Source organism: Monodon monoceros, unplaced genomic scaffold, assembly GCF_005190385.1.
Source record: "Monodon monoceros isolate NGI ecotype Baffin Bay Population unplaced genomic scaffold, NGI_Narwhal_1 Super_Scaffold_7, whole genome shotgun sequence".
Taxonomy (NCBI): domain Eukaryota; kingdom Metazoa; phylum Chordata; class Mammalia; order Artiodactyla; family Monodontidae; genus Monodon; species Monodon monoceros.
Window position 1 is genome coordinate 61,806,815 of NW_021703784.1, and position 17,248 is coordinate 61,824,062.

Below are 17,248 nucleotides of genomic sequence, written 5' to 3' on the forward strand. Positions count from 1 at the left end.
TGGTGCTTTTTCTTTTAATCTTCACACACTTATTTATTGAGCACACACTCATTTCTTTTCTTTTCTTTTTTTTTTTTTTTGGCCGCGCCGCACCATGCTGAATGCAGGATTTTAGTTCCCTAACCAGGGATTGAACCTGGGCTCCCTGCAGTGGAAGCACGGAGCCCTAACTACTGCACCACCAGGGAGTTCCAAACAGACACTCATTTCTTTGTCTGCCAGAAAGAGATAGATACGGTCCCTGCCCTGGAGGAGCTGACATCTAAATTTCCAGTCATATAAGTCACATTTTGTGTGTTACTAGCTAAAAATAAAAAAAACCCTACAAATTAGTTGGGTGTGCTAATCACTCTGCCAACTAAACTCCTGAAGGGTCGTGGAGCCAAGCTCCTCGTATGGATAAAGGAACTCTGGCTCCCTAGACAGGGTCTAGTACCCTATGAGCTATACTCTCTTTGAAGCATGAGACACAGGCCCCCACTCCAGCTATAGACCTGCAAACCTTGCCGGCTCCCAGTTCCCAGCACTATAGCTTAAAAACCATATTTCCCCCACCACTCCTTCACCGTTTCAGTTTCAGGCACAGGGAATTAACATTTTTGGAGCACCTTCTTTGTGTCAAGTGCTTTTACATACATTGTGTTATGCTGTAATTGTCACAATTCCATTATGTACAAGTCAATGCTGGAGTCTAAAATAGCTATGTAGTAATGCAAAGAGGACTGGCTTTGGAATCATGAAGACTGAGGTTTCAATTCTGGCTCAGCCACTGACAACTAAAAGTCATTACTAGTTCACTCATTCCTTTCTTCATTTATTCACTAAAATATTTATTGAACTCCTAGTAGATATTCAAGCTCTGTGATAGGAGGTGAAGATTCAAAAGTGAATTAAAACATAATCTTTATTTTCAAGGCCCTTTCATTTGAGGGATGGAATAGGGAGATGAAATTCTTAAACAGATTGTATCAATACAATGATAGATCTTACAGGTTATATTATGAAAACCTTATGACCTTTCACAATCTAAGCCCTGGAGTCTTCATTGGTAAGTCAGGAATAATTATACCTCACTTCCAGGCACAGTGGCTGGCACATAAGAGATTAATATTGCAAAGCCCACTATTCCAGGGAAAGTCTTTTGTGTCTCCCTTTTTCCTTTTTGTAAAGTAAAAACAATAAGTGATCTTTTAACAAATTGTATTTGAAGGCTTATGATTCATTTTAAGTAAATACATTTACATAACTTTATTACAACAATAACAGGTATGAAAGGAAATTACTGAAAATCTCACCATGCTAGAAAATCAGTTACTTTCATTTGCCAGCCTTGTTTCCCAGTTTTTGTCTATGTAACAAAGCTGTATCTATATATAAATATTTTAGTGTTGTTACATTTGTAATTTTTGGTGACTGTGAAAAATTTAATTGACTGGATTCCTGTAATTTGCTTAACCATCCCCTACGGTTCCACATTTCTTTTGAGAGGCAGAGTGATTCATTGGAGAGAATGAAAACTTTGAAAACAGAAACATCCTTGGTTTGAAATCCTAGGCAAACCTCTTACTAAGTGACCTTGGGCAAGTTATTTAACCTTTCTGAAAATGTTTGCCTGTTTAAAGAAGGTGGATTTTAATAGGGATTATGCTTTTATTCTGCATTTAGAGGTGATTTGTGCCAAAATTTGGATACTCAAAAAACAAACAAACAAAACAAACAAACCAAAAACCCCATAATTTTAGTATTTGATTATAAATATGTAATGTGATAAACACCTTTTACACATAAAGGTCATTTAACCCTTTATGTTATTTCCTTAGGATAAAGTGTCATAAATGGGATTAGTTGGGTCAAAGATTATAAACATTTTTATGGCATTTAGTAACACATCTCAAATTGCTTTTCAAAAGGCTTCCTTCAATTACACAGCTACTAGCATCACACATTGCATCAGCCTTACCTTATGGTTACCAAAGGTATATTATTATGTGGAATCTATGTGTAACTGATTGTTTTAATTTTCTTTCTGTGAAGTTTGAACATTTTTCTCTTTCTGAAGAACAGGTCTTGTCTGTAGGAGCGACAGCTCAGGGCCACGTGGGCTGCGGACTACCCAAGTGGACTACATCTCCCAAAGTGCTCCACGGGAGCGCCGACAGGAAGTGGCCAGAGCATCTCCCGCCTCCACGCCGAAGAGAAGAGGTTCTATCCGGGGCCTTGGCGCTTCTCTTTCCTTTCGCGCCGGTTGCCGCTGCGGAGCGCGGCGGGTCCATGTGCGCAGTGAGGGGCGCTATTCCTGGCCCAGTAGCACCCGAGCTTCGGGTTTGACTGCGTCCGCCCTGCGATGGACCCCAACACCATTATCGAGGCCCTGCGGGGCACCATGGACCCAGCCCTGCGTGAGGCCGCGGAGCGCCAGCTCAATGAAGTAAGGACGCTGGGCTGGCGGTGGCGACGGCGGGCGGGCGGGCGGACTGTGGCAGGCCGAGCCCTCCGGGCCTGGCCAGAGGCGGGGACGGCGTCGCTGAGGGGCCCAACTGGAGCCGTGGGGCGGGGACCTGACGGCGAGTGCCAAGCCGGGGCCCTCAGGCTGCTGCGGCGGTGGTGGCGGCGGCGGCCAAGGCAGCCTTTGCGTTGGATCCTGAGCTGGGCCTCTGGCTGCGGTTGAGGCATGAGGAGCCGGCTGGGGCGAGGCGGGCGTGACGGGCTGGACACATGGCTGACTCGGGTGGCCGGCCGCCCTCTGGCTCATTCCCAGCTCGTTCCTCGCGCCCAGGAGGAGGCGAAAGTCACCGGGAGGTTTTTCAGACGTTTCCGGTAGCAGTCCCGCTGGCGCCCGGATTCTGAGGGGCTACTGGGAATGCAGAGCTAGTCCCACTGGGGGCTGTGCCTGTCAGCTTGTCACTTCCCTGGGCTGATCGGTGACCTGCACAACTTTCTCCTCTCCGGCTGAGCTGCTAGGGACAGCTTTCAGAGGCGAGCCCCCACTTCTTAGGCAGGGTGCGGGGAGTGCGGGATACCCATGGGAGTCTGATTCACTGCTCTTCTACTCTGTTAACGCCTCGGTCGGGGAGGCAGCGCGATATAGTGCAAGGTGTCAGGTGAAGTGCACCCTTCTAGTTAGAGCTGTACCACTAATTTCTTGACTGACCTTGGGCAAGTCTCTTAACCTTTCGACGCTTAGTTTTCCCATTCATAAAATTAGGCCACAGGGTTTGCTGTGACAGTCAAGGGAGACGATGTAAGACAGTGCCTTGAAACGTGCCAAGCTCCATGTCAACTCTCTGAGCGTTGGTTTCTTTTTTAACCATATTTTTGGAGGAGACCACCCTTTGGAAAAGAGCCTTATTATGTGGGTATTTTATTGTACTTTTTTCAGTTTCATTCTTTGTTTCTAAATTTCTGTAACTTACATTTTAGTGAGTATTTTAAAGGCTTCTTTAAAGGATCGCTGTCACTTCCTGTGCCTTCCTATGAATTTGCCCAGCTTTAGTGACGTTTAGTGTACTTTTTTTTTTTTTTTTTACATAAAGAGAAGTCCGTCGTTAAAATAGAAATTCAGTTAGTTTATGCTCTTCTTAGCTGGTGGGTAAATTATTTAAAAACATTATTTATATTGACTTCCAGGAGTACTGATAATTGAGCATCTTCAGTGTACAATGCTGTTTTAGAGATTCCTGGCCTCAAGGAACTTAAATTTTAAGACTGCCCACGGAGTATAGACAAATTAAGTGTAAAATTATTTAAAAATGAAAAGTTAAATCTATTTTATATGTGAATAAGACCATTAGATCTTGCCAAAAATGATGCTGAAATTCTTAGGCTTGAAGACACCTTGGGAGGAGGATAGATTTCTTTTGGATATAAATAGTGAGTTGAAAGAAATTCCCACTTTGAACCATTACTAAACCATAGAGGGAGTTGTGGATTGCTTTTTATTTTGATTTGTTTTGTGATAGACACAGGTTAAGATGAACATTATTTTGTTGATGATGTGCTAATGCATATGTAAACCTAGACACACTAAAAGTTTAGTCATAGTGATTTCTACCATGACTTTGCCCTAAAAGCACATTATTTTGACTAAAATACTTGTGTGTAATTATTAATTTTAAAAATTGTTATTTGAAAGAATTGGTTCCCTTGTAGAAAAATTGGGTAAGTGATACTTTCTGCAAATTTAAAATTCATTTATTCCTCAATCAGGTTATTGAATGTTCAGTTGTATGTACTAACATCTTGTAGTAGAGACCTGGGGTAAGTATTTCACAAGCTAGTTTTTAGAAGATAAATCAAAATAGTATTCAAAGCATTTATTACTTAACCCTTAAGCTGCTGTTAGAGTTTTAAAATACTCTGGAGTAGTGAACACTGCTTATCTTTTCTTTCAAAAAAATTTGATATGTGGCCTGTATTTCTGTGATGGTTAAATGTTTACATTTTGCAAATTTCTTTGTCATTACACCTAGATTTTTTAGTAATTTTCCTAAGACAACTTTTCTATTAATTAGAATATTTATTCTCATTTCTAATCTTGATTCCATTTTAATGAAGTGCTTCCATTTGAATACTTTTCGCTTTGACTTTCTTGTGGCAGAACCTTGATTTAGGAAATAGATCCCAGATAAGTCTTGAAGAAGCTTTACTGTAGTAAGAAGGAGGAAGTTGCATTTTATTTTTGGCAAGCTCTTCTTGCTTTGGATAAAATAGGGTGAACCAATCAGTCCATGATGTCTCATTCAACTGAAGCTACATTTTGGTTCATTTAGCTAAAAGAAAAAGATCATTGCCATTTGAATGAATCTCTTCAGCTAAGTGAAGTAATCACTAACTCTATAAAAATTGTAAATGTTATCCAAGTATTAGAGTGCAGATGGTTTAAAAACAAAACGAAAAGTGCCTTTGTCTCAGCTATTGCACTTAACTGTTCCATCTGCTTGGAACCCCTTTTACTCAGTTGTCTCCCAGAAACTTCTTTCACTGTTCAACTGTCTCTGTATCCCTAAGGAGTGGCCTGACTACCATGTTTCTTGTCTCCCTTCACTTGTTTATTTTTCTCTGTGTCACTTATTTATCATATGTATTTTACTTATTGTTTCCCCAGTATAATTTTTGAGTTTCATGAGGTCAGGAATTACTGTGTTTTGTTACTGCAATTCTTTGTTAATGGTAGGCTTTACTGACTTCCTGTTATAATAGGGAACAGTATAGGCTTTAGATGTTTTATACCACCTCCACTTCAAGGATTTTAAGGGTGCTTTTTTTCTTTTTTAATTTTATTTATTTACTTTGTTTATTTTTAGCTGCGTTGGGTCTTCGTTGCTGCACTCGGGCTTTCTATAGTTGCGGAGAACGGGAGCTGCTCTTCGTCACGGTGCACGGTCTTCTCATTGCAGTGGCTTCTCTTGCTGCAGAGCACGGGCTCTAGGCATATGGCCTTCAGTAGTTGTGGCTCGCGGGCTCTTAGAGTGCAGGCTCAGTAGTTGTGGCGCAGAGGCTTAGTTGGTCCGCGGCATGTGGTATCCTCCCGGACCAGGGCTTGAACCCGTGTCCCGTGCATTGGCAGGCGGATTCTTAACCACTGCGCCATCAGGGAAGCCCTTGAATAATGTTAAGAATGTTAAGAATACTCATCTTTGAATTGTTAAAGTAGGTTTGTGTTACAGACATCTGTCACTTCTCATTTAAATTCTATACTATATATTCTAGTATATCTAGAAGTGCAATTTTTAAAAATTTGTTTAGCTAATCTAAAATATGTGCATTTGGTATTCATTCAACATTGTTTCTTATATTCCAGACTATTTGCTCTTGAATACAAAGACTGTCCTTTCCTGTCTGTACGCATGCGCACACATACACTCAGAAATACTTGTTTTTTTCATTTGTAAGATAAAGAAAAAATGTCTGGAGGTTTTTGGCAGATTATTATAACAGAACAATATCGCTGCTCTCTTCCTGCTTTAGCTGCCAGTGTTCTTCAGTGGAAACCTTTCTATATGCAAACCTTTACTCATGCTGCTCACCCCCCCTGTTAACCTCTTACCTCCTTAAACTGAAATTTTTCCTAACCATAAATCTCATTTAGATCTCTTTTAAACCCTCAGTTCCTAAGCTTAATTGCTGTAAAATGCTTATGTAGGCAGAAATGCTGCTTTTTCACGTGCTTTATGTGAAAAAAAGTAAGAGGACATAGCTTTGGTAAGTTTCTTGATATTTTGTGTTTATCTTTAAAATTCACGAACTACCTAAGTCACATCTGCTGTCTTCACAGATGGTTACTATTACAACCGAAAGTGATTATTTATAATTGGTTAATTTGATTTTATTTTATTAAAGGCTTATGAAATGTTTAATCAGTGAAAATCTTAGCTCTGGAAAAGTGCAAAATGACGGCACATTTATAGGACAATTTAGCAAGTCTAGAAATTCAGCAAATATTTATGAGGTTATGGTGTATGTTTTTGGAAGATAGAATAGTTTGTAGTCTGAGCAGGTTAACATTCTTTAATTAGGAATATCATGAAGTAGATCCTGTTGTGAATTTTGGAGAGGGAAAGTTCCTGGATTCTTGGATTGTTAGACAGGAAGTTACTCAGTGACAGAGCATGTTAAAGATCGGAAAGAAAGATAACACCATATTAATATTTGTAAGAAAACAATTTTCTTTTTCAGAAATAGATGCATGCATTATTTTACTTACTGTTTCTATCAGTGGCATGTTAACGATGAGCTTGATTTAAAGTGGGCACTTTGTTTTGGTTGCTAAGTAATTTATAATTAAGAAGTTTTTTAAAAACTCCTTAGTTGGAAAGCATTACCACAATTTAATGAAAGGCAGGAGGACACAGTGAAGAGCCTCAGCCTTGTCCCGGTTTTACCACTACACCGCCTTAACCTCACTATGCCTCATATTTCATGTAGGTAAAATAGATACAGTATTTGCCTTTGTCAACTCCTCTAGTACAGCAGAGGGTAGAAATTCCTTGGCTCTTGAAATTACCTGATTGTATTCATTTTATGTAAACTCTGATGTCATAGTGCCCTTAAGCGCCTCTCTTCCTTATAAATGATGTAAAGTACAGTAACTAATTGAAGGTCTGTTTGGTTACATTACAAAATGGTGAGAATTAATAAAAAGTTACGTCTTAAAGTAAGCTTTAAAAGATACTGACATTAGGTGATTACATTGGAAAATGTGGGTCTAGAAGGGAAATTGATATTGGAGAAAGCATGACTACAGTCTGTCTGGTTCGAGGAGCTGGAAACACCAAGGAGAAAATGTCTAGTAGGCAATTGGGAATGTGGAACTGAAGTTTAGGAGAGAAAGCAGTAATGGAAAAGTGATTTTTCTTCTGCAGGTGAATTGAGAGGAAGAGAGTGTGATCCAGAGGTGTGGGGTGGACTAGAGGGCTGCATACCCTTTGGGCCATGCCCATTTTGGGGACATTGAGAAACATAGGGAAAAGGAGATGGGAGAATTGTGCAGAAAAGCCAAAGGGCGCCAAGAAAAGGAATTTCAAGTAAGAAGATTGGTTGTAGGTTTAGTTTCCTTGTTCCATAAATAAATTTCATAAATTTTCTACCAGTGAACATGAATTCCTTTTGTAATAAGTAAAAAAGCTGTTAGAAAAAGAAAGGGTTGTTGATATTTCTAAATGAGGGAAGTTAAAGCAAAATGAGTTTGGTGGGGGCAGGGGAGGGGAGCTTTAAAAATATTGGCAACCTTGGAGAAAATTTCTGATTACAGGGTTAGTGAGTGAAATGCTAGTAAGGGGGTAGGAATAAGTTTGTAGGTTAAAAAGGTAGTAGGGTCAGGGGAAATTTGTTTATGTGATATGTATGTCTTTCGTTTTTTTTTTCTTTTGTAGTTTGACTTATTTTGGGGAGTAAGGGGAGCTACCTGTGGAGTAGAAGTTTTTCAGGCCTATTATTACCTGTTGTAATAATAATTTTCTACTTGTAATTTTTTTTTTCTTTTGTGGTACGCGGGCCTCTCACTGTTGTGGCCTCTCCCGTTGCGGAGCACAGGCTCCGGACGCGCAGGCTTAGTGGCCATGGCTCACGGGCCCAGCCGCTCCGCCGCATGTGGGATCTTCCTGGACCGGGGCACGAACCCGCGTCCCCTGCATCGACAGGCGGCCTCTCAACCACTGCGCCACCAGTGAAGCCCTTGTAATGTTTTAATAGTCATCTATCCCAGAATTATATTCTTCATACTGCTTCAGGACCTTATTCTTCCTGCAGCATAGATCTGATCATGTAAAAACTTGCAAAAAAAGTTCACACTTAATGGATCTTGATGTGGTCACAATATACCTATTCATTTTTTAAAGAGTAATTTTTATAGATTTATTTATTTTTATTTTTTGCTGCATTGGGTCTCTGTTGCTGCTCGCAGGCTTTCTTTAGTTGTGGCGAGCAGGGGCTATTCTTTGTTGCGGTGCGCGGGCTTTTCATTGTGGTGGCTTCTCTTATTGCAGAGCACGGGCTCTAGGCACACGGGCTTCAGTAGTTGGGGCTCACAGGCTCAGTAGTTGTGGCTCATGGGCTCTAGAGCACAGGCTCAGTATTTGTGGTGCACGGGCTTAGTTTCTCCGTGACATGTGGATCTTCCCAGACCAGGGCTAGAACTCGTGTCCCCTGCATTGGCAAGCAGATTCTTAAGCACTGCGCCACCAGGGAAGTCTCTACCTATTCATTTTTGTCTTCCACTGTTTTCTTTCATTTTTCTAGTAATCTCTTTAACATAACCCATACTTCTTTTCCTTTTAAAAATCTTTTCTCTCCATCTCTGTGGGTTTAAATCCTTTAGGGTCTAACTAAAATACTTACCTGTCAGTCTAATTAGAATTAATTTCCCAACCTACTTTAGAGTGGTGATCTTTTATCTCTGTCGTATCTGGCATGTTGTAAGTACTAGTAAGTGGAGTGGAGTTAAAGGAGATGGAGATGGAGTTGGGGCTATTGAAGAATTTTGATGAGGTGGGTTAAGGATGAATGTTGAATTATTTGGCATGATGACAGATCATGAGAAGGTAAGAAGTTGTCTGGAAAGGTAGTTTTGTGTTATGGTGAGCAGCTTTTAAACCTGAGTATTAGCAGTTTTAGCTCTACTTAATGATATGTAATGACTCATTTGTTGCTTCATTTCTCCTGGTTCTCTGACTGCTAGAAGCCAGATACTTTGACTAATAAAAGATTTATTGTAGCATCTTCTCAAGCCTAATCAGTGTTTTGCCAAACTTTGTGATAAAAATTGATGCTAGTGATATTTTTACTTAAATTTATTTTTTATAGTGTAAAACAAGACCTTTAAATTTATGATAGTTAATAAATATAGTAATAGTTAACATGTGATAGGAATTCTTCTAAATATGTGATAGTTTGCTATATCCAAGAATGCCAGAAAGTTGTTAGAGATTACCCAATGCTTGAGTTTTTTCCTGACTTGTATAGTTAGTGTATATCTTTATTTGTCCTGTGTTTTATAATTGTACAGATCCGTGGGGGTTTTTTCCCATTTTTAAACTTTATTGGGGTATAATTTACATATCGTAAACTTTACCTGTTTTAAGTGGAATCAGTGATTTTTGGTAGATAATACTATTACCACAATCCAGTTTTGGAACATTTCCATTATTCCAGTAAGATGCCTCTTTGCAGTCTGTAGTTAATCCCCATCCCAGTCTTAAGTGATTACGAACCTACTTTCTGTCTCAATTTTCTTGAGAACCTGATTTTTAATATTTAGTACTAATTTAAGTCCATTTGTTACCTTCTTAGGGAGAATACAAGGCTTCCTGCACTAGGGATTTCAGCTGGATGAGGCCAGTAGATAGATGTCCCAGGTTGAGATTGCTTGTGCTATTCCTGCTGACAGAAATATCCTTTCTTTCTTACCATTAGTCTAGCTCTGTTGTCTGAAAGTAACTTTTTTTTTTTTTTTGGTCAGTTGTACTTTTTGGATTTATGCTGGTTTGTTTATGAAGGCATTCAAAGCGACCTAAAATAATAGGGTAATAAACTAAGTGCTTGTTTTCAGTGTTTAGTTTTGTTGATTTTTTAAAATAAATTTATTGATTTTAGCCACTTTAGTATCCAGTTCAGTGATTTTTAGTGTATTCACAGTTATGCATCCATCACCACAAACTTTAGAACATTTTTATCACCCCTAAAGGAAACCCCATACCATTAAGCAGTTACTCCTAATTCTGCCCTACACCTCCAGTCCTAGGCTACATTTTTTTTTTTTTTTTTTTGCAGTACGCGGGCCTCTCCCGTTGCCGTGGCTCATGGGCCCAGCCGCTCCGCGGCATGTGGGATGTTCCCGGACCGGGGCACGAACCCGTGTCCCCTGCATCGTCAGGCGGACTCTCAACCACTGCGCCACCAGGGAAGCCCTCTAGGCTACTTTTTGCTCATAGATTTGCCTATTCTGGACATTTGATATATATGAAATCATACCATCTGTAGTCTTTTGTGACTGGCTTCTTTCACACAGCATAATGTTTTTAAGGTTGACACATGTTGTACCAAGTGTCAGTACTTCATTCTTTTTATTACTGAATAACGTTACATGAATGTATGGATGTGCCACATTTTGCTTATCCATTCATCAGTTGATGGACATCTGGGTTGTTTCTACTTTTTTATGAATAATGCTGTGAATGTTCAAGTAAAAGTAGTGTTGTTGGCTTTTTCTTTTAATTGAGGGTTAATTTACATATAACACAGAGCTCAAAAATATGTACAGCTCAGTCAGCTTTTACCTAGGTACCACCATCTAGATTAAGATAGGTAGGTAGGTAGGAAGATAGATAAGATAGATAAAACATTTCCATTGGCCTAGAATTTTCTCTTCAGACTTGTCTTCAGGTTATCATTTTTCTGACTTCTGTTAACTATAACTTGGATTTGCCTGTCGTTAAGCTTCACATTAATAGAATCACATAGTATGTGATATAGTCTGGCTTCTTTCTCAAAATATTTTTGAGATCTGTATTATTGCTTGATTCTGTAGGTTGGTTTTATTTTTTTAATTTATTGTATAGTATTTCATTGTATGAATTGTACCACAGTTTGTTTATACATTCACTTGTTAATGGACAGGTATTATTGTGAACATAAGCACTTATTTCTCTTGGATATATAAGGGGGAAATTGCTAGGTTGTAAGATAGGTGCATGTCAGATACTGCCAGTTTTCCAAAATGGTTGTACCGTTTTATACGTCTACCAGCACTGTGTTCCATTTTTTTTCCCATCTTGACCAGTGCTTTGGTGTATTGCATATATTGTTTTGTGGTAGGATTGTCTTGTCCACTTGTACTAATTCTTTGTGTGTGTGTGTGTGTTTCCACACTGCGCGGCTTGTGGGATCTCAGTTCCCTGACCAGGGATTGAACTTGGGCCATGGTAGTGAAAGCCCGGAATCCTAACCACCAGGCCACCAGGGAACTCCCCATTTGTTATGTCTTGATATTTGCCAAAATACTTTCCATATTTATTCCTTAGAGCTATCCTGTGAAGTAAATTTTGTTATACTGACTTGGTAATTAAGAGTTAGATTTGCTGAATCAAACTTGCTCAAGAGTTAAAAATGTAGGAAGTGACATCACTCATGTTTATAACTGTCTGATTCTAGCAGTTCATTCCAGGAGTTCACAATTTGATGCGGGAGACAAGATACCTACTGTAATTTTTTTTTTTTTTTTTTTTTTTTGCGGTACGCGGGCCTCTCACTGCTGTGGCCTCTCCCGTTGCGGAGCACAGGCTCCGGACGCGCAGGCTCAGCGGCCATGGCTCACGGGCCCAGCTGCTCCGCGGCATGTGGGATCTTCCCGGACCAGGGCACGAACCTGTGTCCCCTGCATCAGCAGGCAGACTCTCAACCACTGCGCCGCCAGGGAAGCCCCCTACTGTAATATTAATGGCTTAAAAAGTGCCATAGTAGTGGTCTTTGTGGGCTCATCGGTCTAAAAATATAAATACACTTTTTCACTCTGCACAGCCCCTAGGTGATCAGAACTGCTTCCAAAGCCCCTTTTTTGTTGATTCATTGTTATTCTTTCAATAAATTTGTTGAGTATTTTGAATGTCAAACATATGAGGAACTGGGTATACAGTAAAGTCCTTATTCTCAGTGGAGCTTAAAGTCTAATAGGAGAGGCAGACATAAAACCAGCTACAAATATAATAATTACAAATATGTAATAAGTATTATGAAGTAAAAATACCTTGGAGCTTATGAGAGTGATAGGAAGCCCTGCTTAGCCCTAGTGTGATCAGTGAGGAAATGCTTCTCTAAGGAAATGTTTAAACTGAGACCCAAAGAATGTGAAGCTGCTGTGGACCAGTTAACTCTGGTGGAGCACTGGAGAGAAGTGTTGTAGGTAGAAAGTCACAGCATGTACAAAGACTCTGCAGTGGGGTAATGTGTATTGTTGAAAGGACCTAAAGAAGGCTGCTAAGGTGGGGCAGTGGGGGGTGAAAAGGTTTCTTTATTATTTATTTATTTATGGCTGCCTTGGGTCTTCGTTGTTGTGCGAGGGCTTCTCATTGCAGTGGCTTCTCTTGTTGTGGAGCATGGGCTCTAGGCGTGCGGGCTTCAGTAGTTGTGTCTCGCGGGCTCTATAGCACAGGCTCAGTAGTTGTGGCGCATGGGCTTAGTTGCTCCATGGCATGTGGGATCTTCCTGAACCCGGGCTCGAACCCGTGTCCCCTGCATTGGCAGGTGGATTCTTAACCACTGCACCACCAGAGAAGCCCCGAGAAGGTTTCTTTAAATGAGGCTGAAGATATAGGCAGGAGCAAGATAACACAGGGCCTTTTAGGCTTTAGGAAATAGAGTAGAAAATTGTTAAAAGGTTTGGTTAAAGGGGATTAGTTTACAATTTTAAAGATTATTGGCTGCTAAATAGAGAATGGTTGGGGGGGCAGATGGCTACATTAAGAGAGATGATAGTCACTTGGACTATGTTGGTGATAATGGGAATGGAGCATTTTGTATATAGAATTGATAGGGCCTGATATATTGGGGTAAAAAAGAGGGAAGTATTAAAGATGACGTTCAGTTTTCAGACATGAATAACTGTGAGGATGGTGATGACAAGGGTTGGGAGAGGTGGTACAAGGAAGTAGAGTCACAGCTTTTAGGGGAAAAAAATGATTTGAACATAGTAAGTCTGAGAATCCTGTGAGACAATGAAGGTAGGGATGTTAAATAGGTCTGTTAGAGTGTCCTGGGCTGGAAATGACATATTTCCAGTAGCACTGACATATATACACTACCAAATGTAAAACGGATGGCTAGTGGGAAGCTGCTGAGTAGCACAGGGAGATCAGCTCGATGCTTTGTGATGACCTAGAGGGATGGGATAGGGAGGGTGGGAGGGAGGCTTAAGAGGGATGAGGGGATATGGGGATATATGTTTACATATAGCTGATTCACTTTGTTGTACAACAGAAACTAATACAACATTGTAAAGCATTTATACTCCAATAAAGATATGAAAAAAAAAGTCTGTAAGGAAGAAACTAAAGTAAAAATCACTAGTGTCCATGCGAACACATGCAGAAAAATACTAAAACTTGGGCTGGAAGGAGGAGATAACATTATAGGAAATGGTTATATTGGGGGAGAGGGAATGAGAACACATATGAGAAGAGATTTCAGTTCTTTATTAATAAATCAAAATCAAATATGACAAATTTAGGAATTATTAAATAACTTTTATACTGTTAATGAAAGTAACCCAGGATCATAGCATAAAATTTGGATAATAGAAAATAACATATACAATAGTTCCTCTATAATCTTACCATCCCAGATACAACTTATTAGCATTTTTGGTGTATTTCCTTGTTTTCTGTATATGTTGCATTGTATATTCATGTAAATATATTTGCTAAATTATCGTATAGTTTGTATCCTACTTTTATTGTATGTTCAAAGCTCTTCATTTAAATTTCCTATTGAAATATGCATATAGAAAAGTGATCGTGAGGATACAGTTGATTAGTTTTCACAAACTGGACACACTTTTATAAAACAGACGTGTTAAGAGATAAAACGTCGGGCTTCCCTGGTGGCGCAGTGGTTAAGAATCTGCCTGCCAACACGGGACATGGTGAGTTCAAGCCCTGGTCTGGGAAGATCCCACATGCCTCGGAGCAACTAAGCCTGTGCGCCACAGCTACTGAGCCTATGCTCTAGAGCCCGTGCTCCGCAACAAGAGAAGCCACTGCAATGAGAAGCCCACGCACCGCAACGCAGAGTAGACCCCGCTTGCCACAACTAGAGAAAGCCCGCGCGCAGCAACAAAGACCCAACACAGCCCCCCCCCCCAAATAATAATTAAATAAATAAATGATTTTTTAAAAAAAGAAAGAAACGTTATTAGCACCTTGGAAACCGCCCCTCAGGCTGTTAATTTTTACTTATTTAATTTTTGTCTAGCCACTTCATAGAATGTCTCTGGAGAAATTATTACTGAATTGAGGAAATAGGTATCACAAAAGACACTGTTTTTGAGCTGCTGCCACCAGTGTAGGTCAGAAGTGCATTGGTACACAGGCAAATGCAAACATACAAAAGTTTTAGGAGTTAGGTTACTGAATTTTTTGAGTTCCTTATATGTGAGTGATAGGAAATAAGGCTGGAATCAACTTGTGGAGGAGAGCCTTTTGTGCCAGCCAAGCAGTGAAATAGAGTACTGAGAATATTTATTTGCAGAAATTTAAAATGTATTTTTTTATTTGTAGGCACACAAGTCTCTGAATTTTGTTTCAACACTGCTTCAGATTACTATGTCGGAACAACTGGATTTACCTGTGAGACAGGCAGGCAAGTTTCCTGAATTATTTTCTTGGATGTATGTAAATAATATCATTTCAAAGGTTCATAGTTGAATAGCAGAAGTATCCTGGGAAGGCCCTTCAGTGATTTTCTTCACTGAAAATTGGTTTGCTCCCTTTACTACAAACTGCCACAAGTGCCTTGATATCTGGTGACAGAGTTTAAAGGAATGTGATATTTCACTGAGTTAAAAAAGAAGCTGGAAGGAGAAATTGATGGGGTTTATTGAAAGAGTCTCCATATTCCCTGTTTTCTTCCATGATGGATGATTCTAAGATACAAACCTCCAGCTGTTTGCTTTTACTATTTTATTTTAACCATTTAAAAGGTACTGTTTCTTAGTTCCAGTTTCAACAAAATATTGAGTAATTCCCTCAGTATCAGAGTCTATGAAAATGAGGCATACTGCTCCTGATATCATCTGTTAGTCTGCAGAATAATGGAATTGACCTCTTTAATGCTTGTTGTTTAATTTATTTGCAGATGTATTTCTTATAGGAAATATAAAGTACCAATAACCTTACTATTCTAGAAAAACCAGTTATATTCTGGGGTTATTTCTTGCTGTTCTTTTTCCCTACACCAGTTTTGTTAAAAGAATTTTTTTTGCTTACGGTATTTAATGTATAGTAAGCACATCCCTTTTCTCTACATAGTGTTTATCTTAAAAGTTATGTTTTAATGGCTAAATAATTTACAATAATGTGCCATATGCAGTGAACCATTTCTCAGTTGTTGGAATTTAATCTCAGGTCTGTTTGATTAACAATTGTATTCCCAGTGCCTAAGGTATTGCCTGACACACTGCAGGTACTCAGTAAATGAATGAATCAATGTAAGTTGTTTATGATTTTTTTTAATTGGTATATAAGTAGCACAAAAATGGGACATTTTTTGTGCCTATAAAATACAGTAATTTTGCTGAACCCTGGTCAGCAGTAAATCTTTAAAAAAATTTTCTAGTTAAATAGGAAAGGTTGCTTTGTTTATTTTAACTGTCAGTTCTTTTTTACTAATGAAGTTAACATTTTCCCATTTAGTTATTTTTTTAGATAAGAATCTTTGCCTTTAAATCTCAAAATTTTACTAAGATGTTGAAAGCATTTGGCATTTAGGAGGGACCTTAACACATTAGAAACTTGATTATGTGTATTAGCAAAATTAAATTCTACTAGAAAGTTGTTTATTAGTATGTACAAAACCAGAAGCAACCAAACTATGAAATTGGTCCTAATTTTCAAAATATAATCATTACTTTAAAATTTATTACATCCTTGTAATAATTGAATGATATTTTGTAGTACATGGTATATGGTGGTTTCATCTGCTAGACTTTGAAAGATGCATTCATTCTGTCTTTGTAGTAGAACTCAAGCATTCTGGATGGAGTAGACTGTGAATCACGAGGTTCTTTCAGTGCAGTTCTCACCTGTTTATGTGTTTTGTTCAAGCAAACACTTTTAAAAATACTGAATCAAAAGTGTACAAATAAGTATATATATTCACTTCCTTTGTGCATTTTGTTGGAAAGAAATACTCAGAGGCTATATCTGGAAGACATAGGGGCTATATCAAGTCTTAATTTCTATCTTTGTTCTGTTTTGGAACTAAAGAATAAAATAGTATTAATCTGAAATATGTCAGTCCCACATGCTGAATCAGTGTTCTTGACTGTAGATGTAGTTTATATTAAAGCTTTTGTTGAAGGATATTTTAATATGTAGTTGTAATCTTTTTTGAAATGCTGTAAGATGGGGTATTATTTTAATTTCCAAGATAAACCAAAGTAGAATATAAAAATCATATTTGTATCAGTTATCCTTGTTTGAATAGGTACAAGACTCCAGGTAAGTGTTAATTACTAATCAGAGAAGAATCAGCGTTTTGCAGAATTTAGAAATTAATTTTGAATAATTTCCCTTTCCTATACATTCTGTACATTCGTGTTCGAGGATTCTCTTTCTCTCTCATTTGGGTGGAGGGGTCTGGATAAAAAGCATTATTACCAAGCTAGTTCAGTTAGAGTTAACTAGCAGTGTGCAGGCTAGCAGTATGATAACTGACAGAAGGAGCTAGCAATGTGCAAGGTGGCAGTATGATAACTGACAGAAGGTAGTAGTCTGTAATTTTTGAACATAGCAAATTCTCCCATAAAATAACACGAATTTGAATTGGTATGATTGTGGTGTATGATTGAAATACTTAAATTTATTGACTGAGAATCTTTATATACTGTAATTTTTCTATGATTAAAAATAACAACCTGTGTGTGTGTTAGTCACTTTGAGCTGCTCTAACAGAATACCATAGACTGGATGGCTTATAAACAACAAATTTATTTATCACAGTTCTGGAGGCTGAGAAGTCCAGAATTAAGGCACTGGCAGAT

General features: G+C 38.8%; 1 protein-coding gene across 1 annotated transcript in view; it reads left to right on the top strand.

The window, feature by feature from the left end:
* Positions 1–2,209: 2,209 nt before the first annotated feature.
* IPO7 (importin 7) overlaps positions 2,210–17,248 on the top strand; it is a 44,084-nt gene continuing 29,045 nt past the window's right edge. The window contains exons 1-2 of the mRNA XM_029208362.1: positions 2,210–2,428; positions 14,766–14,847. Coding sequence (XP_029064195.1) covers positions 2,345–2,428; positions 14,766–14,847 — 166 coding nt within the window. The 5' untranslated portion in view covers positions 2,210–2,344. The remainder of the gene's footprint in view (positions 2,429–14,765; positions 14,848–17,248) is intronic.